Here is an 18,870-nt window from a genome sequence, read left to right as displayed (position 1 = left end):
TTTACTACATACTAGAATCCACTAATTCAGCTTTGATATGTACTGTCTTCCCCCCCTCTCTACCCCATTATTATCTGGTAAATCTCATGTAATTTTTATTTTCAGATGTTTTAAAAGTTCAAGTAACTGGCTCTTCTGAATCCAGAATAGTAACAAAACATATGGAACATATACTGAACAACAAAACCGTCTGGAAGACTAACTATGACCAATGATTTTTGTTTGGATCATATATGTGGGCTTAGGTACATTTGAGATTCGTTTTAGGGATGAGCTGAAACTAAATATAGAATACATACTGACATGGTGATCACTGAACAAAATGATATTATTTATGTAAGATATTATATAAGATAAAACTCTAGTCTTGTTCATATCATCATTGAACTTTTAGTGATGATAAATTTTCCAGAAACAAAACGCTACATAAGTGGTAAGAATATATCATCCAATGAGATAAAAAGAAAACAGAAAGCAATGAGTTAGGCCCAATTATATAGCCGAGAACCAATGCAATAACTCGGGACAGGTATATAATCTAAATTTCAATAGTATATCATTTTACTCAATTGGGCCTTAAAAGCCTATCTTTTCTATAAGCGCGGGAATAACGAAATTCGTTTGAAACCACTGATTCGAAACGCGAGAATGCACGCTCCTGGTTGAAGCGCGTGGTGAAAACAGGTAAGTAGAACTGAGGTGGGACATTACACGATTCACGAACTTTGACGTATCAACCAAAAAGGTGTAATAAATATAAAATAAATGATGGTTGTTTTAGTTTTTTTTTTTTTTTTTTTTTTTTTGACATCTAGTATTTTTATTAACGGGTCTTGGCCCAACTGAACCAAGCCCAACATAAACCCACAAACAAAGGTCCAACAGACGGACCCAAACATAACAACAACTTGGGCCTCAAGCCCAAAGAAAAGGAAACCCGTTGAGGAAGGCTTCTACGCGTCCCACCACGTGGACGAACGCCCGGCGTTCTGAGACACACGTCAAGGAGAGAGCAGACCACCTTCCACCGGCGATTTGGGGAGAGACTCGACGGAACTCCGCCGTCAAGCAGAGCCAAGCCGATGAAGAACAGTTCACGAAGGAACCATCTTCACGGTAAATCAAGTCACACACCGGATCTACGATTTCAGAAAGAAGAAGCGCCTACAATCAAACCCAACACCAACGATCTTCCTGCCGAGAAAAACGGTCATCTTTAAAGATTAAAAGAAGCCCGAAGATGAAACAACTCGCGCCAACGACGAGGAGAGGAAGCGATCAAATCGAGGCTAAGGAAAGAGAGGCGATTGAACCCAGAAGAACGGAAAGCATAGATCAACGCAACCGGAGACGAACCCCGGAGAGAAGCCGCCGCCGCTTTCGAGAAGAAACGCGACGCGGAGACAAAAGCCGGATAGCTCCGTCGAAGGGAGCGCGAGCCACCGGAAGCAAAAGCCGGCTATACTCCGTCAAAGAGATCGCAGTATACCGGAGATAGAGTCACCGAAAGAAAATCGGCGACGGGAATCGGAGCTTCATCTCATTATCTTCCTCGTGAAAGATACGAGAGAGAGAACGAGAAAAAGAGAGAGAAGCTTTTTCATTTCTTTTCTCATGTTGGTTGTTTTAGTTCATACACCGACAGCTCCAACTCAAGCCACGTGTGTTTCCATTTTCCTCGGCTTCTTCTTAGCTTCACATGTCTTTTTTTTCTAATGTTTGGTTGGATTTCTTAATCTTACTTTCAATTTAACTATCATTAACTTATAGAAGACGACTTACTAACTCTATATTATTATCATCTTTAATGAGTTCACCGATTGTCTTATTGTAATAAAGATTCATGACCTAAGGAAAAATTCAAAGACCATCACTTTCACTCTCCACCAGATTATACGTTTTACTATTTAAAATAATCAATAAAATATAATGTTTGCAACATGTGTAGTAGTTCTCTAGTTGTTTAGCTCAAGGCATAATTACTCTATTTTACTAGTACTAGATTTTTTAACCGCGCTACGCGCGGATAAGATATTATATGTATTTCTCAATTCTAAAAAATAATGTATAATATTGTATTATATTATTTAAAGAATATAAAATAAGACCACATAATATAAATATATTTTTTATATTTTCTTTGTGAAAATCATTATGTTGTTTGATTGTTGTACTTAATTCACATATTTGCATAGATATTTGTGATAGATGAATAACTATATTTTTATTATCAGTAAATAATATATATTTATTATATAATATAAGAAAAATGGAATTATTTACTTTTTAACAAACTTGTCTCATGTTGGGGACTCGGTTATAGACATATCATATTCGAATGAAACATTTTTACACTTATCAATCTTCTTAACAATCAAGAAACAAATCTGAATATCAAAACAATATCTCATACGATCTCTTTGTGGAATAACTGCTCTGAAGAAATTGAATTTATGCATCAAAAAGGACTGGAAATGGATGTGCATATGTGTTATCTAAGTCAGCTTTACAAAAAACTATTTATAGTTCATATATCATTTATGTCCATCCTATTTTTTTGTCTATCATTTCTTAAACATCTTGAAATAAGTAATGCTAATTAATAATAAACTTTTTACTCACAAAATAAAAATCAAATTTGTCTAATTATCGCTTAATTTGTCTAACTGATATATGTATTTCTCAATTCTAAAAAATAATGTATAATATTGTATTACATTATTTAAAGAATATAAAATATGACTTCATAACATAAATATATTTTTCAAATTTTCTTTGTGGAAATCATTATGTTGTTTGATTGTTGTACTTGATTCACATATTTGCATAGATATTTGTGATAGATGAATAACTATATTTTTATTATCAGTAAATAATATATATTGATTATATAATATAAGAAAAATAAAATTATTTATTTTTTAAACAAACTTGTCTCATGTTGGGGACTCAGTTATAGACATATCATATTCGAAAGAGACATTTTTACAGTTATCAATCTTCTTAACATTGAAAAAACAAATCTACATATCAAAACAATATCTCATACGATCTATTTGTGGAATAACTACTCTGAATAAATTGAATTTAAGCATCAAAAAGAACTGGAAATGGATGTGCAGATATGTTATCTAAGTCTGCTTCACAAAGTACTATTCATAGTTCATATATCATTAATGTCCATCTTATTTTTTTGTCCACCATTTCTTAAACATCTTGAAATAACTGATGCTAATTAATAATAAATTTTTTGCTGAAAAAAAATCAAATTTGTCTAATTATCGCTTAAATATTTTATTAATATGGTCTAAGAAGCTTTTAAGTGATATCATAGTTTAATTTATTAGTTTTTTTTGTTAATTTTTAGAGGTTTTTGTATTTAAGATTTTTTTCCATATTAAGCTTCTATTTCTTTCACAGAATTGATATATATATATGTATATATATATCATAAAAATTACCATCAAATCAGTTTTACTTATTTATTATTTTGTTTTAACGAAAATACACTTTTTAAATAATTTAATTTAAAATAAAATTATATATTAATTTGCTGTATTTTAACAATTTCATTGATTTAATTAATTTGCTTTGGTGGATAACTTAAAAAGTTTTCATATGAATCGGGGAAAGCAAACTTATGTTGTTATATTATATTTATTTTGTGTATATAGAATCTATATACAATGCTAGTGTAATAAAGAAAGAACATTATTTTTTTGTAACTTCAAAAAAATACATTATTACAATTTGAAATGAATCAAAATTGAATAAAATGGTAATTAAATATTTGTAAATCTAATTGTTTAGTTGGATTCTCATGAAAAAAAAAATCGATTGGTTAAACAAATGTTTCAAAATTTGTTGTGGTATTGTTTTGTCTATAAATTATAAAATTTATTGAATTAATATATTTAATTATTGCATCCTTAAATAATATTTTATTAAGACATTAGAAAAATATGTTTTGAGTTGTTTTGTCAAATTGTACAAAAATCTATGCTTTTTCATATTTGTAACTTCAAAAAGATACATTATGACAATTTGAAATTAATCAAAATTGAATAAAATGGTAATTAAATATTTGTAAATCTAATTTTTTTTTTATCTTGTTTAGTTGGATTCTCATGAAAAAAAATCGATAGGTTAAACAAATGTTTCAAAATTTGTTGTGTTATTGTTTTGTCTATAAATTACAAAATTTATTGAATTAATATATTTAATTATTACACCCTTAAATAATATTTTATTAAGACATTAGAGAAATATGTTTTGAGTTGTTTTGTCAAAATTTTACAAAAATCTATGCTTTTTCATATTTGTCACGAAAATTTATATGTTAAACTTACTTTTACAAAATTCTTAACTTTGTCACGAAAACAAAAATCTATGCTTTTTCATATTTGTCAACGTTCTCATACTTTCTAAGAATATATTAACTTAGCCACTTACTTTTTTTTTTTTTACAAAACAAAGTATCGGAGTCTTGAAAGTTGAATTCATATTATTGTAAATGTACATAAAAGTTTGTGATTATATACTTAGTGGTTCTTTATATGTGTCCAAGAAAGTGTCAATGGCTTAGTGGTAACTGTCCTATATATATATCATACCAACCCGGGTTCGATTCTCACCTTCGCATTGTTTTTTTTATTTTTTACGAAAAATAAATGAGATGACATGACAATTTCGGGTTCTCTGATTGGTTGATTTTTCTATCCTATGTGGACACCCTCTCCATGGCTTATATCCCCCTTTTAGTATAGTATAGATGACTTTTAAATCGTAGACTTTACATTTGCTTTATTCAATTTGCCAATGTATTCTTACGTACATGACTAGATCCATAACTCTATGACTTGCAAATACAGTTGCAACCATTTAATACTGACTGCTAAATTCTTTGATGTTTTATTATATAATGAATTAGTGACCATTCATTTGCTATGCATAAGCATTTGATTAAGGATGAAAATTAATAGTAGTTATTCAATTTCTTAAGTAGATTATTATGTGAACTTTTATAATACAAGCATACTATGTTTAATACAAGCATACTATGTTTGTTCTGAAATAATACATCTTCCCTTTCACAAAGAGTATCACTTATACACTCTTCACACATATTAAAGAGTTTATTAAAATGCATTTATGTTTTCATTAATATCACATATCTAACCAATATTAATCACATATCTAATCAATAGTATTTTAGATAAATCAATTTATTTATAAAATCAATGCATTTTGCAATTAATTTTGAGCTGAAAAAGTTTATAAATTGCATTGAAATTATAGAATGACATTCTTTCTGAAACAAGAAAAATGAAACAAAGGAAGTACTGTTTTTGTTTATTAATACTAGTTTAATAAAGACAAAAGTGGTGTTTATTCAATGATTATACAAAAGATTTAGCCGGAAAATAATACAAAAGGTTCATTGAAACGTAATGGAAGCCGAGCTGAGCCGATTCGAGACCTAAATAAAGCCAAAGTCAGCTAAAATAATTAAAATTTTCAGACACCGTGTGGTTCCCACCACCAGCCTGTCCGAAAACCCAAACTTGTTTTGATACACAAACATAGACCAGAGACCAGCCAAACTCACACATATCTCTCTCTATCTTCCTTCTTCTTACCCGTCTCCCACACCCACTATCGGTCGCCGACGTTTCAAGTATCAGAATAAACGAAGCATATTCTCCAAGAAAAGGCATTTTTCTTTACTCCCAATCTGAGCACCATGGATCGCTGCATCTATGGTTGCTCCGCCGTATCTTTCTTCTTCTTATTCATTCTCACTGCATCGGCTTTGCCACAGACTCTCGAACCGGGTCACCACAACATAACCGGGTCCGGTCAAATAAACTCAAACTCAGTCCTCGTAGCTCTCCTCGACTCTCGCTACACCGAGCTCGCGGAGCTCGTCGAGAAAGCTCTCCTCCTCCAAACACTCGAAGACGCCGTCGGTCGTCACAATATTACAATTTTCGCCCCTCGCAACGAAGCCTTAGAGCGTGACCTTGACCCGGGTTTCAAACGGTTCTTGCTCCAACCGGGTAACCTCAAATCCCTCCAGACGCTGCTCTTGTCCCACATTATCCCCACTCGGGTCGGGTCAACCCAATGGCCCGAAGAGAGTTCGAAACGTGTCAAACACGTCACGTTGGGACACGGCCAAGTGCTGCATTTGAGCAAAACCAAAGGCAACGTGAATAGACTAGTAGTGAACTCCGCCGTGATAACCCGACCCGATGATTTGACCCGACCCGACGGGTTGATCCACGGGATCGAACGGCTTTTAATCCCTCGCTCCGTCCAAGAAGATTTCAACCGGCGGAGAAACCTCCGATCAATCTCCGCCGTCTTACCCGAAGGAGCTCCGGAAATCGACCCGAGAACAAACCGTCTCAAGAAATCCGCCGCCGCCGCCGCCGCGGTCCCCGCCGGAGCCCCTCCGGTTCTCCCGATCCAATCCGCCATGGCTCCAGGTCCGTCGCTAGCTCCGGCGCCGGCGCCGGGACCCGGAGGTCCGCGTCACCATTTCAACGGCGAGGCTCAGGTCAAAGATTTCATCCACACGTTGCTGCACTACGGCGGATACAACGAGATGGCGGATATTCTCGTGAACCTGACGTCGCTCGCGACGGAGATGGGACGGTTGGTGTCGGAAGGCTACGTCCTCACCGTGTTAGCTCCCAACGACGAGGCTATGGCGAAGCTGACGACGGATCAGTTGAGCGAGCCCGGAGCTCCGGAGCAGATAATGTATTACCACATTATACCGGAGTATCAGACGGAGGAGAGTATGTATAATTCGGTTAGGAGGTTTGGGAAGGTGAAGTATGAAACGCTGCGTTTTCCTCATAAAGTTGCGGCGAAGGAAGCTGATGGTTCGGTTAAGTTCGGTTCGGGTGACCGGTCTGCTTACTTGTTTGATCCGGATATTTATACGGACGGTCGGATTTCGGTTCAGGGGATTGATGGTGTTTTGTTCCCTGAGGAGGAAGAGGAGACGGTTAAGAAACCGAGTGGTTCGGTTAAGAAAGTTGTTCAGACAAGAAGAGGTACGTTTGATTGAATATGTGTTTGTGTGTCTATGGTTGAATCATTAGCGTTGTGACTAATTAGGTTTCATATGATAAGTGACATGATTATGGATCGTTTTTGAGGATAGGAGTTTGTAGTTACTTGTGATCAAAGTTATCTGTGAATCATAATTTTTAGTACATGATTAACGCCTTAATTACTCAAGGTTTTAATCATGTTCTAAAAGGTAAATATTTGTGAGGATATAGGAATCATTAGAAGCTTCTTCAACATTACCTAAAGCATCTTCTCACGTTTACAAAATTTCACTATAATATTTGGTTAAATTATTGGCTTTTAGCTTTTTCTAAAGTCTAATTTCCTGAAATAGCTTTTAATTAAGTGACAGGAGATTGTGACTGGCATTAATTGATTTTGATCATGACCTAATAATTAAAGTTCATTATTTCATAAATCAACAGGGAAGTTGCTGGAAGTAGCATGTAGAATGCTTGGAGCAATTGGCAAAGACTCATATATAAGCAAATGCTGAATGTATTCACAAACCCTAAGAGATTATTAAAGCCAAATCTCTGAAGTGTTATCTGTAAACACGTACAAAAGGTTAGGATTCCAGGTTACTGTCTATCGCTCAATATTAAATAATAATCTCAGAATGATCAATACTAATAAGTGTATACATATTTGTTATGTTTTTAGCAGGTTTTTACGAGAAGAATGAAGATTTGGAAGAGAAAAGAAGAAAGAGAGTGGAACATGAAAGAGGATTACTTGGGTTTTCTATATAAAAAGAAATTATTTTTGGGCGGTTTGATTGATTTTTGGGTTATAAAAATTGTAATTAGAAACTCAATTTTTTAATTGATTTGGTGTATGAAAAAAGTGAATTATAAAGTGGGAAACAAAAGAAAAAGACGTGAGAACCCACCCACAGCGTTATCTCTTCTTATCTTTTACTTCGTGTCGTATTCGTGGATTATTTGTTAGTGGGTAAATCTCCATTTAAATGAAATCATTACCATCATCATATATAGGAATGGTGGTGTGCCAACGAAAAATGTAGTAACAAATATGCATAAATTTATTTTTTTAAGAATTTTATAATAGTATTTATCATTATATTAATAAGTGAAAGGTATGACTTTTTAGTCATAAACAAAATAAATATGAAAGGTATTTGGTTGGAGAGATAGTAAAACATGTGTTGGAGAGAGGAGATGAGTTGGCTTATGGCTGTCTCGTGAGATATGATATTGATTTGAGACCCAATTACAATAGAAGCTAAAGCTGTCTGACTTTTTCTATGTGATCATCATTCATCTAAATACATTTTGTTTCTCAATCCATGACTTTTTGTTTCCCTTCAATCTTAGTATTAAATAGCTGTAACTCTCTAAACAAGGTTATCAATAGTATACCATTTCAACCACTTCAACAATGACATGATATAAAATCATAGGCTTAAGGTCTGAATGTTTGATAAAAAATGATGTGGATCAAGCAATATAAATGTGGCTTATGTAAACAAACACAATAAATGGGGATCGACGGAACAAAAGAAAGTTGAACGATGTTATAATTATATGGTGTGAATATATTAATATTTAGATTTTGATTATATTTTCAACTAGGTGTTTTACCCGTACATGCGGGCATAATCATCTTACGAATACTTATTATTTTATGTTTTATTAATCCAAAAATTGACATTATATAATTCTAATTGGTGAACATGCTGAAAAAAAAGATTATGGTGAATTTTTTGTTCCTCAAAATTTATACAAGTTATGTTTAAATTTTAGTGAAATTATTGAAAGGTAGATCCCATTTTTTTCTTCTAAATTTCCAATGGAGGAATGAATTTATAAGAAAAAAATTTCCTATGCAATTTTGATAAAGAACAAATTGAACAAAAATTTATATTTTTTATATTTTTTCAATTCTTCAAATGAATTTTTTTTTGTTTATTTTTTTATTCTTCTAGTGGTGACCAACTGAAGCTATAGTGTTTCACGGATTAAACTTAAACTGGTTTAAAGTAAAAGCAAAAAAATTTATTTTAAACTCAGTCACAAATTAAGTTATTATTTTTGATTTTAAATAGTTAAATCAAGCATCAAATTATTTATACATGTCAAAAAAACGTCCATCAAACTATGTATTTATTATTGTGTTAACATTTTTAAAACACTCATATATTAGAAATAGTTTAGACATATTTTCAATGCGGCCGAAACAAGTTTTGTTTTTAGTTAGAATGGCCAATAATATTTTTTTTTGATAAATATCACCAATAATATTTGTGCAACCTTATACAAATTATCTTAAGAAAAAAACAATGCGCACTTATATATGATAACAATCATGGAGCAGACAATAATTTTTCTTCTATTTGATTTTATGTATTATTATATTTTCCTTTCTAACTAAAAACACACCGCAGTTGTCATTTGATAATAAAATGTTGAATGATGACAAAGAAAAAGAGCCCACAGTAACACTTGAAGAAACGACATGCCCCTCTACTCGATTCTGTATTTTCAGACTGATTAGCTCATGTTATTATAAAAATAGTGTGATACAGGAACGGGAGGTGGGTCTTGGCTGGTCGGGAACTAGGCTCACGAGTTGTCGAGGTGCTAGATAGCCGATTGTCGAGACCTATCCATGGACGACCATTGCCAAGAAAAAAATGAGGCTTCATAAGATGAGGACTAAAATAATAAAAATGATACAAAAATAGGTAAAGCGGAAATGGTCGATGGATGAGACAATCTCAATTGGCCGTACGACATTCTTTGAGAAGGTCAAGAGGTTGGATAAAGATCGAGTAGCTCAGTCAATATGGACGAATATATGGTTTGAGTTATTCATAAACACTCTAGTTGTGGCCTCTTTAGCATTTGATGAATCACTCAAGAAGAACTAAAGAAAACATAACACAAATTCTCGGTTTTGTGAACCGGATAACTCGCTCTTTTCTGAATGTTGCAAATGAAGTCAGCTTAGGTATAAAAGGCTCGACCATAGGCAAACCAAACAGTCATATACTGGAAAAGGAAGGTAGTAATTACAAAATAAAGACACGAGACTTAATGGACTGATCATGATCAGTAGATGGCCGTTGGTGATGATTTTCTTGGATCAGTATACAAAGAATGGTTGAGTCTTCTTGAACTTAGACGGTTTTAGGGAATAAATAAGCTTCCTTAGGTTTTAGGGAATAAGGTGATCTAGTGCATAAACAGCTTAGGAAGGAACCATTGAAGTTTAATGCTCCTTGGATCGAAAATGGAATGTTGGAGTGCAAGAGAAGTCTTCTGATGTTCTGGATGCTGGCACATAGTAGGACGTCTAAGATATGGGTGATATTTTCTATAAATAAGTTTGGGTCCAACAAATTTGAAGGAGTTAAAAGACTTTCCTTAAGTAATGTCTATTTGATCCATGTAAGTAAATCGAATAGATCTTCTTGTTGGATCAGATTCTGGACCTGGATCTTCTTGTCTGAACTCCTAAAAGACATACTATATGGCAGGCCAGGTTGATTTGGTCGAAGGCTATTCTTGTTTGAATTTCCATAGACTTGAATATGTAAGATATCGTATAAGGGCCATGTCTTCATGGTCTATGAAGCTTTTCCAATAAATCCAATTTTGCATGATTCAATGATGAGTCGAGTGTCTTGAAAATTAGTTTCATAGCTCTTCATAGTCGGTGAGAAATGCTTTTTTAGAGTACATCTTTGTCGCAACAAGCTGTATCTAGCTCCTAAAAAGCTTGTGCTGCCAATTTGATGAGGTTGCGGTTCACCAGCCACTGATATGATTCCGGCATCACAGTGGGTGAAAGAAACAAAATTTTAACTATTTAAAACCACGATTATAAACGAACGGTAAACGATTTTCCAAAATGCAATACAAAGGTTTTTGCTAGTAACTTGTTTTGTTTGTGAGAATATGGTCGTTCATACATCGCAATTAAAAGTAATTTGAGAAGAGTTTGTTGCATCATAGCAATTTGACTAACAAACTTTAAAGGCTTTAGAGGCAAAAAAAGATGAAAACTGTGCCCTACTCTCCTTTGTTCTCTGCTTGCAAAGAAGCTGCAAAAAAAAAACAGCATCAAGTTGCAATCCAAACACAGATTATTATTACTAAACTATCAGTTATATTCGTACCTTTAGCGGCTGCTGGATCATCTTGTGGCCTCATTGCCGGGAAGAGAATAACTTCCTGATACATTTACAAGTTCAATTCATGAGTCTAGTCGATAAGATCAAATCAGTAACAGAGAATGAGATAAGAGACTGACCTTGATGTTCTGCGAGTCGGTGAATAGCATGGCAAGCCTGTCAATACCCAACCCCCAACCACCGGTAGGAGCTAATCCATATTCCAAAGCACCGCAGAAAGTCTCGTCTAAAGCCATCGCCTCATCGTCTCCAGACTGCCTATCTTTGAGCTGATCAGCAAACCTTTGACGCTGGACCACAGGGTCGTTCAGCTCGGTGTAGGCGTTGCAGAGCTGCGGTCAAGTTTATAAATATGTTAGTATAAAACAACTCAAAACAAAAATTCATAGTTAGCTAGTGCTTACTTCATGTTTGTTGATAAAGAGCTCGAATCTCTCGGTGAGAACATTGTTTGATCTATGCCATTTTGCCAAGGGAGACATGATCTCGGGATGGTTGATGATGAAAGTCGGGTTCACACATGACACTTCCAGAAATTCTCCAACAAGCTGCCAAAAAGAGACATCATATCACATTTTAATTTCCCTATGCTAGATCTCAAGACACTGAAGAGTGAGAGAGAAAGATGTTACTTACTTTATCTAGCAGACGAGCTGTTGTCTGAGGAGGTGGGCACTTCACGTCGAACTTGGCACATGCCTCAATCAGATACTTGTTGGCTTCTTCACTAGCCAAGTCTTTTGGTATATTAAGGTTAGCCACCTTCTCCAACTCTCCAATCATCTCAATCCTCCTACAAAAACCAAAAATCATGTATATCATTACCATAGATAAGCGTGCTTTGTTTTAATCAATGAAAATATTAATTTGACTCAAACCTGAATGGAGGGGTGAAGTCGATTTCGATTGGCTCCTTATCATACCCATTAGCATGATACTTGATCTTGTAACCACCTGTCAACTCTTTGACCATGCCACTCAGCATATCTTCAGTCATTTTCATGAGGTCGTTGTAGTCAGCGAAAGCCATATAGAACTCGCAAGTGGTGAACTCCGGGTTGTGGGTCAGGTCAATACCCTCGTTTCTGAACTGCTTTCCAATCTCGTACACACGCTCCAAGCCACCGACGATAAGTTGCTTCAGAAAGAGTTCGGGTGCGATACGCATGTACAGCCTCATGTCTAGATCGTTGTGGTGTGTCACGAATGGTCGGGCAGCTGCTCCACCAGCAATCATGTTCATCATAGGCGTCTCAACCTACAGAAAATTTTAAGAATATCAAACGAATGGATAAGAAAAATTGAAATCAGAGACGGAATGAGAAGAAGTATATGTTTTGTAAGAAATAGAAACATAGAAACCTCCAAGAATCTTTGATTGTCAAGGAATCTGCGGACGTAGGAAATGATATTAGCTCTGGTTTTGAATATCTGGCGAACCTCCACGTTCAACATCAGATCAAGATAACGCTGGCGATATCGAGATTCCTGGCAGTTAAAAAAAAGATAATATCAAATGCTTGCACATATAGAACAACAGAGTCTAAAACACTGACAGGAAGTGATCATACAAATAGATAATGATATTAAATAATGCAAGAGGTTACAACAATCTTTATATCTCTTTGGCAAACTGATGTTACCTGATCTTTCAGAACATATGCATCAGGATTTCTTGGTTCACCTGGAATCCAGTTTTCAGGTTTCTACATAATGGAAAAAAGTGAAACAGGTTAGTGCAAAAGAAGATGAATCTTAGGGAAATATAGCAGCCACAGTGAAATTGCTTTACCTTTGCGTTAACATTCTCAGCTTTCCTCGGCATCATGTGGAGGCAATGAGACAGAAGAATAAACGATCGGGGAAAAATACTCAACTCTCCTCTCTTAGTCTTCCCTGAAATCAGAGTAATGTAACCAGTGAAAAAGGATGATAGGGTAAGCCAAAAGAATGAGCAATAAAAAAGAACAGAGGTTGCACAAACCTGGAAACCCAGTGACACCAACAATATCACCACGCTTAGTATTCGCATGGAGCTTCGAAAACTCAGCTTCATCCAATCCTGACTTGCTGAGACAACCAAAAAAAAAGCACCACACCTAAGTAAATCTATCCAACAGCAACAAGTTTGCAATGAGGAGAGTCAAGTAAACAAAGCATTTCACCTTGCATCAGCCATAACTTGGACCTTGTAGTCCTCACCGTGCAGATCATAGAAGAAGAGCTTGGAAGAGGAAGATCTCTTGCTCATAATCCTCCCTATCAAAATTTTAAACAACAAATCAACATACTAAGCTTAAGTGGCAATGCATTAAGCGGTTCTTAACATACCAGCTAGAGAAACTTGAGCGTCTTCAACATGATCACCATTATTCAAACCACCATACTTCTCAATATACTCAGGAATAGACATTGACACAGCAAACTTGTGAGGGTAAGGATTCTCCCCCTTAGCCTTCTCAGCCGCAAGGTATTTCAATCTGTTCTCAAAGTATTGCTGCAAAAGAAACACTTGATGATTCATACATACATACATAACTATCTGCATTGCATAAGATGATTGTATATACCGTTGGATCCATATCCTCATCATCTGCAGCCACTGCCTTCTGTGAGGTCGCCTTGGGAGCCTGCATCAATCAATCAAAAACTCTCGTAAACAATCAAACGTGCGATACGAGTGAGATGAAAGGAGTGATTACTTGTTTGGCCTTTTCTTCTTCCTTGCGTCTCCGCTCTTCCTCTCTCTGCTTCATCTTCAGTTCCTTCTTCAGAGCACTGCGACGATTTTCACTATACTCAGATTCCATACGAAGATTCGGGAAAGTAAAATCAAGGGAGAGAACTGAGACGTTACTTTTTGCTCGGAGCTCCAGCTCCATCAGCGGTCGAGGAGGTGGTAGAGTCCATGGAGAGTTTCGAAATCGCTTGCGTGGTTTGATCAGCTGAACCTTCCATAGAGATCAGTAACCGTCGATTAAGGAGAAGGAGAAGACGGCGAAGAAGGTGAAGATAGAGGAAGAAGTAAGAGATGAGTCTTCTTCTTTAGGGTTTATTCTTCTCTTTCTTTATTTTTTTATGCGGGCCCACCAGCCCATTAGTGACGAGTCACTCATTAGGGCCTTCTTCGCTTCTCTCGATCGGTTTATGCACTAACCGAACCGGTTCGCTCAAAATTAACGATTTTGATTTTAGATTTAACTCGGTTTCTTTCTTCTTTTTTTTTTTGTTCGGCTAGAGCTGAGTTTAAGTCGATGGTAACTTTGAAAGTTAAGCTGCACTAAAATTCGGAAAAGAAAAAAATATTTGGTGAAATCATATTTGATTTATGACTTCACTTCAGATTACACGTGGTTAAAGTTCACAGATCAACTGCAGAATCAAAGATTAATCTATATATGCTTCTATGAAATCAATTAAACAACAAACCATATAATCACTTTCAATTTTTTTAAAGAAATCAGATAAATATGTGCATAATTGAAACAGATCAATGTTCCTAAACAACATAGCATAAGAGGATCATATAATTATATAAGAAAATCTCAAGATGTACTATACTAGAGACAGGAATAGAGCAACTAACACCATATAGATTATTCGGGCACAACGTCACAGTGACATGAAATAAAGGTTCCAGTTGTTTTAGACAGCCATTGGTTTTCACAACACATCATAAGAACAGAAAAACTAAGTCTCACATAGTTTTTGATAATAGTTTGCTTAACTACTACTGCAGCAACCGCCATTGTTCTGTAGAATTGGCTGACCTTTCATCTGAACAGTTCCACTTCCAGATGTATTGTTTGCATTAGGCTGGCTTCCCATTCTGAAATTAAAGAGTAATAATATGATCACACTCAACCGAACCAGCAAATGTAGATACAATGAGAACAAACACATGAAAAACTCAATTTCACAAGATTGAGGAGGAGGGTACAACAGATTGACACAGAACAGAAGTAAGTTTGTACATTTGCTTTCAATTAGCAATCAAGTCTCCAAAACAGCATTTCGGATTTTAAAACTTTACATGAATGGTTCATTTCATGAATTGCAGCAGAACAAAAAAAAACCAGGGAATGCTTTGATGAAAAATGGCGATTAAGGAGAATAGTTTAGACCAGCTTCACTAGGGAACATAGAGTAACATATTGGATAAACTATGAGGAAAACTAAAAGACAGTGAGCAATACCTCTTCTTAATCTCGCCAGCAATAGTTAAGAATGCTTGTTCGACATTGATAGAATCCTTAGCACTGGTCTCCAGAAATGGAATTCCAAGCTCATCCGCTAAGGCCTGTAGTGTTTTTTGTTTAATAGATGAAACGTAAGATAAGCAATGTCACAGCTATGTCTGGAGAAACAGCTACTGAACATAAGCAAATTTTAATCATTGGAATGGGATCATGAAAATTTTGGACTTTGTTCAATGATCATATACATTCATTATTCCTTAACTTGTGGCATACTATATAACAATCACAATGATCCTAATATTATCACATGGATAAATATTTGGGCTACCATGATATGATCAAATGCATCTCTTCTAAATGCAAATAGGAAAGAAACACAATCATAACTGGAATACAAAATTGCAAGAGGAAACTACTAATAGTGGATGAGAGCTAACCTTTCCAGTTTCGGTGGAAACAACTTTACTCTCAACCATATCATTCTTGTTACCGATAAGAAGCTTGCAAACACTGTCATTAGCATACCTATCGATCTCACTCAACCACTGCTTCACGTTGTTGAAGCTCTCCATCTCAGTACAGTCGTACACAATCTGTTGCAACATCATCACTAAGTCCCATCAGCTGGGGATTTTAGAGCATCAAAATCAAAATAACATTTAAAAATTCTTCTTTTTACTAAAAAGAGTACACAAAGTCTAGATAAACAAAAAAAAAGGTAAGCTTTCTCACAATGATTCCATGAGCTCCTCTGTAGTAGCTGCTAGTGATGGTCCTGAAACGTTCTTGCCCAACAGTATCCCACTGAACAGAAGAGCCAACAGTAATTAATTATAAGTTTATAACATATATAGTTATCTAAAAACATATTAGTATCAAATAGAGTATTAAATTAAACTCACGATTTGCAGCTTAACGGTCTTCCCATCCAGCTCAATCGTCCTAATTTTCTGGCATTTGAACGAAATTATAAAAGCATGATTAACCCGGGTTCTTAATTTGAGTTTCTTAACTCATGATTTGATGTTTTTTTGTTTTTTTATTCTTATATCTCTTATTTAAGAGTCGGTTCTTAGTTTTTTTTTGGTTAAAAGCTAAGAAACGGTTCTTAACCAACCCCAACCCCATCCTAAAAACCCGGGTTAATCATGGTCTAAGTAACTTTTGATCAATTCACATATAGTATATGCTCGTATATCATATAGGGTAAAATGAACTCACGAAGTCAACACCAATGGTACTAATGTAACTGTCAATGTAAGCATCATCCTGTAAACAAAAACCACCAAGTTGAGATTCTATAATCGATAAATTAAAAAGGAGAATCTCAAAAACTCACGGCGAATCGAAGAAGGAGGCATGATTTTCCAACAGACGAGTCACCGATCAACAAAAGCTTAAACAGATAATCGCTAGAAATTAAACAAAAAAACGATAAACGCTGTGATTAGTGCCGTGAAAGTGGAGAATACAATGCGTAAAAGAAGAGAACAAACACTTACTACTCGGTGCTCATTATTTTCCTCAAGCTTGTTAGTGCGTTTTTCTATTTGATTAATTTTTTTCCCAGGTAAACTACAAAAAGGATAGCTTCTTCGGTGAGTCTTCGTGTCAATTAGAGTGCTATCAACAACATTGAAGGGACCCCACGACTTGTAGATTGAGATACGTCCCAGTGACAATAAAAAAGCTTTGACCTCGTCGCACTAATTTCTTTTACATTGTTGAAACTTCAGACTTTTTTTGTCTTCTTATATGGGCTTTTTATAGATAGTGGGCCGAGCTCAAATCTTTGAGTTAGACGAAGCTAATCTAATGTCCCACGTGTTCAAAGAGAGGGATGAGATGAGAATAAAATATGGTATAAAAGAATTATCATCAAACTAGGTGTTTCATCTTAGATCTTACCAATATTTCTTAGTCTAAAATAGTCTAAAATTATTTTTATAGTCTAAAATCATTTCTGATCTTGCGTATAATTTTCGATTTTTAAGACAACTTTGAGAACTTAACGATATATCAAACATTCTATGTAATAAAGTAAAATAATAAGGTGAATCTTGATCTCTTTAAATTTTATCTACCTCTATAAATCACCATCATGCATGAAACTGCCAAAAAAAACTTCAAAACACACAACATGAAAATCGATTTTACTTTCAAATCTGGTGTGGATTCTTATCATAAAAACTTTGATATATTGATTGACAGTGTATCTAAACTATTAAAACTGGAGTACAAAAAAGAAATAACCCTAAATTTTCCTAAAAATTTACAATCGAATGCCACTATATTAAACACTGCCGTTTCTTTTAATGACTAAACCGATAAATTAATACTAAAACCATTTATATTAGACGCCTGCCACTAAACTTTAAACAGAGCCGTTTATTTTATCAACTAAACCATATAATTGCCAAACCATAAGAAAATCTTAACAATACTAAACCATCTGAATACAATAGCTATTTTCCAACATATCATTGCATAACCATAGTACAATATGTAATGAAACTTTTCACCGACCTTCTTCCTCTTGGTCTACAAAATCATAGGATTCAATAGTTTAGATTCATACATACCTTTCCATAACATTACTAAACCATAGAATTCCATTGTGATATTCGTCGGGTAATATTGGTCTGCATAATCAAAACCAGTCTATTAGATGGATACAAAATTCATTATTCATATATATATATATATATATATATATTTATATATATTTATTTTATTTCTTAAGCCTTAAAATATCGATATTGTTATCATAGTATATATCATGATTCAAAATCAAAACTAACTTAAGCAACACGATATTATTGATATATATTTGCGAATTCAAAATCAAAACTAATTAATTATTATTTTCCTTAACAAAAATATCTTTCAAAATATTTTCTTATATTTACGCAATCAACAAAACAATTAGGATATCAATTAACTACCACAAATTACATTCTAATCTTGCAAATCACGTATAATATCTTATATATTAAAACATAAGTCACAACCTTGATTCATGTGTGATTTTTTTTTAAATGAATATAATGGACATATTCCTAGAAAGTCATGTTACATTTAATATCTAATCTTATCATTTAAATTTTGGGTCTACAAGAAATTTTTATTAGGTATCAATAATTAGATTTAAACAATAGATGATCTATTAGCTTTATAGATAGTATAAATTAAATAGATATAATTTAATGTTGCAATACGATATCTCTATATGTTAAATATTAAAATATTTATCGATGTTAACTTTAAAAATTATAAAAAAAAATTAAATAACAAAAATCATATTATCTAACAATGAATAAACTTTACTACCTTAAACCAATGAAAACAAAATTAAGCTATATATTTTATTTTAAAAATTAAAAAAAAACTAAATCTTTAATTATTTACTCGATAATATAAATCTAT

The 18,870-nt window shown here is 34.2% G+C and overlaps 3 protein-coding genes across 4 annotated transcripts; 1 reads left to right on the top strand and 2 right to left on the bottom strand.

Annotated features, from left to right (window-relative positions):
* The first annotated feature begins 5,375 nt into the window (after positions 1–5,375).
* On the top strand, positions 5,376–8,001 carry LOC106351183 (fasciclin-like arabinogalactan protein 18). 2 transcript variants are annotated; one of them, XM_013791010.3, is made up of 3 exons: positions 5,376–7,067; positions 7,512–7,653; positions 7,753–8,001. In XM_013791010.3, the coding sequence occupies exons 1-2, from the start codon at positions 5,744–5,746 to the stop codon at positions 7,580–7,582; spliced, it is 1,395 nt and encodes a 464-aa protein (XP_013646464.1). In that variant the 5' UTR covers positions 5,376–5,743; the 3' UTR covers positions 7,583–7,653; positions 7,753–8,001. The 2 variants fall into 2 exon arrangements, with proteins under 2 accessions (XP_013646464.1, XP_013646456.1); XM_013791002.3 differs by having other exon boundaries at positions 7,750–8,001.
* A 2,931-nt stretch (positions 8,002–10,932) lies between these two features.
* Positions 10,933–14,323, bottom strand: LOC106351199 (lysine--tRNA ligase, cytoplasmic). Its single transcript, XM_013791017.3, has 15 exons — positions 14,103–14,323; positions 13,948–14,023; positions 13,816–13,875; positions 13,577–13,742; positions 13,411–13,504; positions 13,230–13,315; positions 13,038–13,141; positions 12,889–12,951; positions 12,608–12,733; positions 12,124–12,503; positions 11,882–12,038; positions 11,650–11,793; positions 11,365–11,577; positions 11,231–11,285; positions 10,933–11,155 (listed from the first exon to the last, which is right to left on the bottom strand). The coding sequence occupies exons 1-15, from the start codon at positions 14,201–14,203 to the stop codon at positions 11,124–11,126; spliced, it is 1,857 nt and encodes a 618-aa protein (XP_013646471.1). The 5' UTR covers positions 14,204–14,323; the 3' UTR covers positions 10,933–11,123.
* A 495-nt stretch (positions 14,324–14,818) lies between these two features.
* LOC106351211 (ras-related protein RABD1) lies at positions 14,819–17,162 on the bottom strand. Its single transcript, XM_013791027.3, has 8 exons — positions 16,947–17,162; positions 16,784–16,856; positions 16,666–16,713; positions 16,347–16,394; positions 16,177–16,248; positions 15,882–16,037; positions 15,442–15,545; positions 14,819–15,074 (listed from the first exon to the last, which is right to left on the bottom strand). The coding sequence occupies exons 1-8, from the start codon at positions 16,958–16,960 to the stop codon at positions 14,969–14,971; spliced, it is 621 nt and encodes a 206-aa protein (XP_013646481.1). The 5' UTR covers positions 16,961–17,162; the 3' UTR covers positions 14,819–14,968.
* Positions 17,163–18,870: the final 1,708 nt, after the last annotated feature.

This window comes from Brassica napus, chromosome A1 (assembly GCF_020379485.1).
Source record: "Brassica napus cultivar Da-Ae chromosome A1, Da-Ae, whole genome shotgun sequence".
In the NCBI taxonomy this organism is placed as follows: domain Eukaryota; kingdom Viridiplantae; phylum Streptophyta; class Magnoliopsida; order Brassicales; family Brassicaceae; genus Brassica; species Brassica napus.
The sequence above is the reverse complement of the archived record's forward strand: the minus strand, read 5'-3'. Positions and strand labels throughout refer to the sequence as shown.

Coding starts and splice junctions, on each gene's coding strand:
- LOC106351199 (XM_013791017.3), bottom strand. CDS start 14,203: ATGGAAGGTTCAGCTGATCAAACCACGCAAGCGATTTCGAAACTCTCC. Junction 13,743..13,815: donor ATGAGGATATGGATCCAACG/GTATATACAATC, acceptor TTTCTTTTGCAG/CAATACTTTGAGAACAGATT. Junction 12,039..12,123: donor GACTTCACCCCTCCATTCAG/GTTTGAGTCAAA, acceptor TGGTTTTTGTAG/GAGGATTGAGATGATTGGAG.
- LOC106351211 (XM_013791027.3), bottom strand. Junction 16,395..16,665: donor GTACCATTGGTGTTGACTTC/GTGAGTTCATTT, acceptor TTCAAATGCCAG/AAAATTAGGACGATTGAGCT. Junction 15,075..15,441: donor GCTGGCGAGATTAAGAAGAG/GTATTGCTCACT, acceptor CTTTAATTTCAG/AATGGGAAGCCAGCCTAATG.
- LOC106351183 (XM_013791010.3), top strand. CDS start 5,744: ATGGATCGCTGCATCTATGGTTGCTCCGCCGTATCTTTCTTCTTCTTA. Junction 7,068..7,511: donor AGTTGTTCAGACAAGAAGAG/GTACGTTTGATT, acceptor ATAAATCAACAG/GGAAGTTGCTGGAAGTAGCA.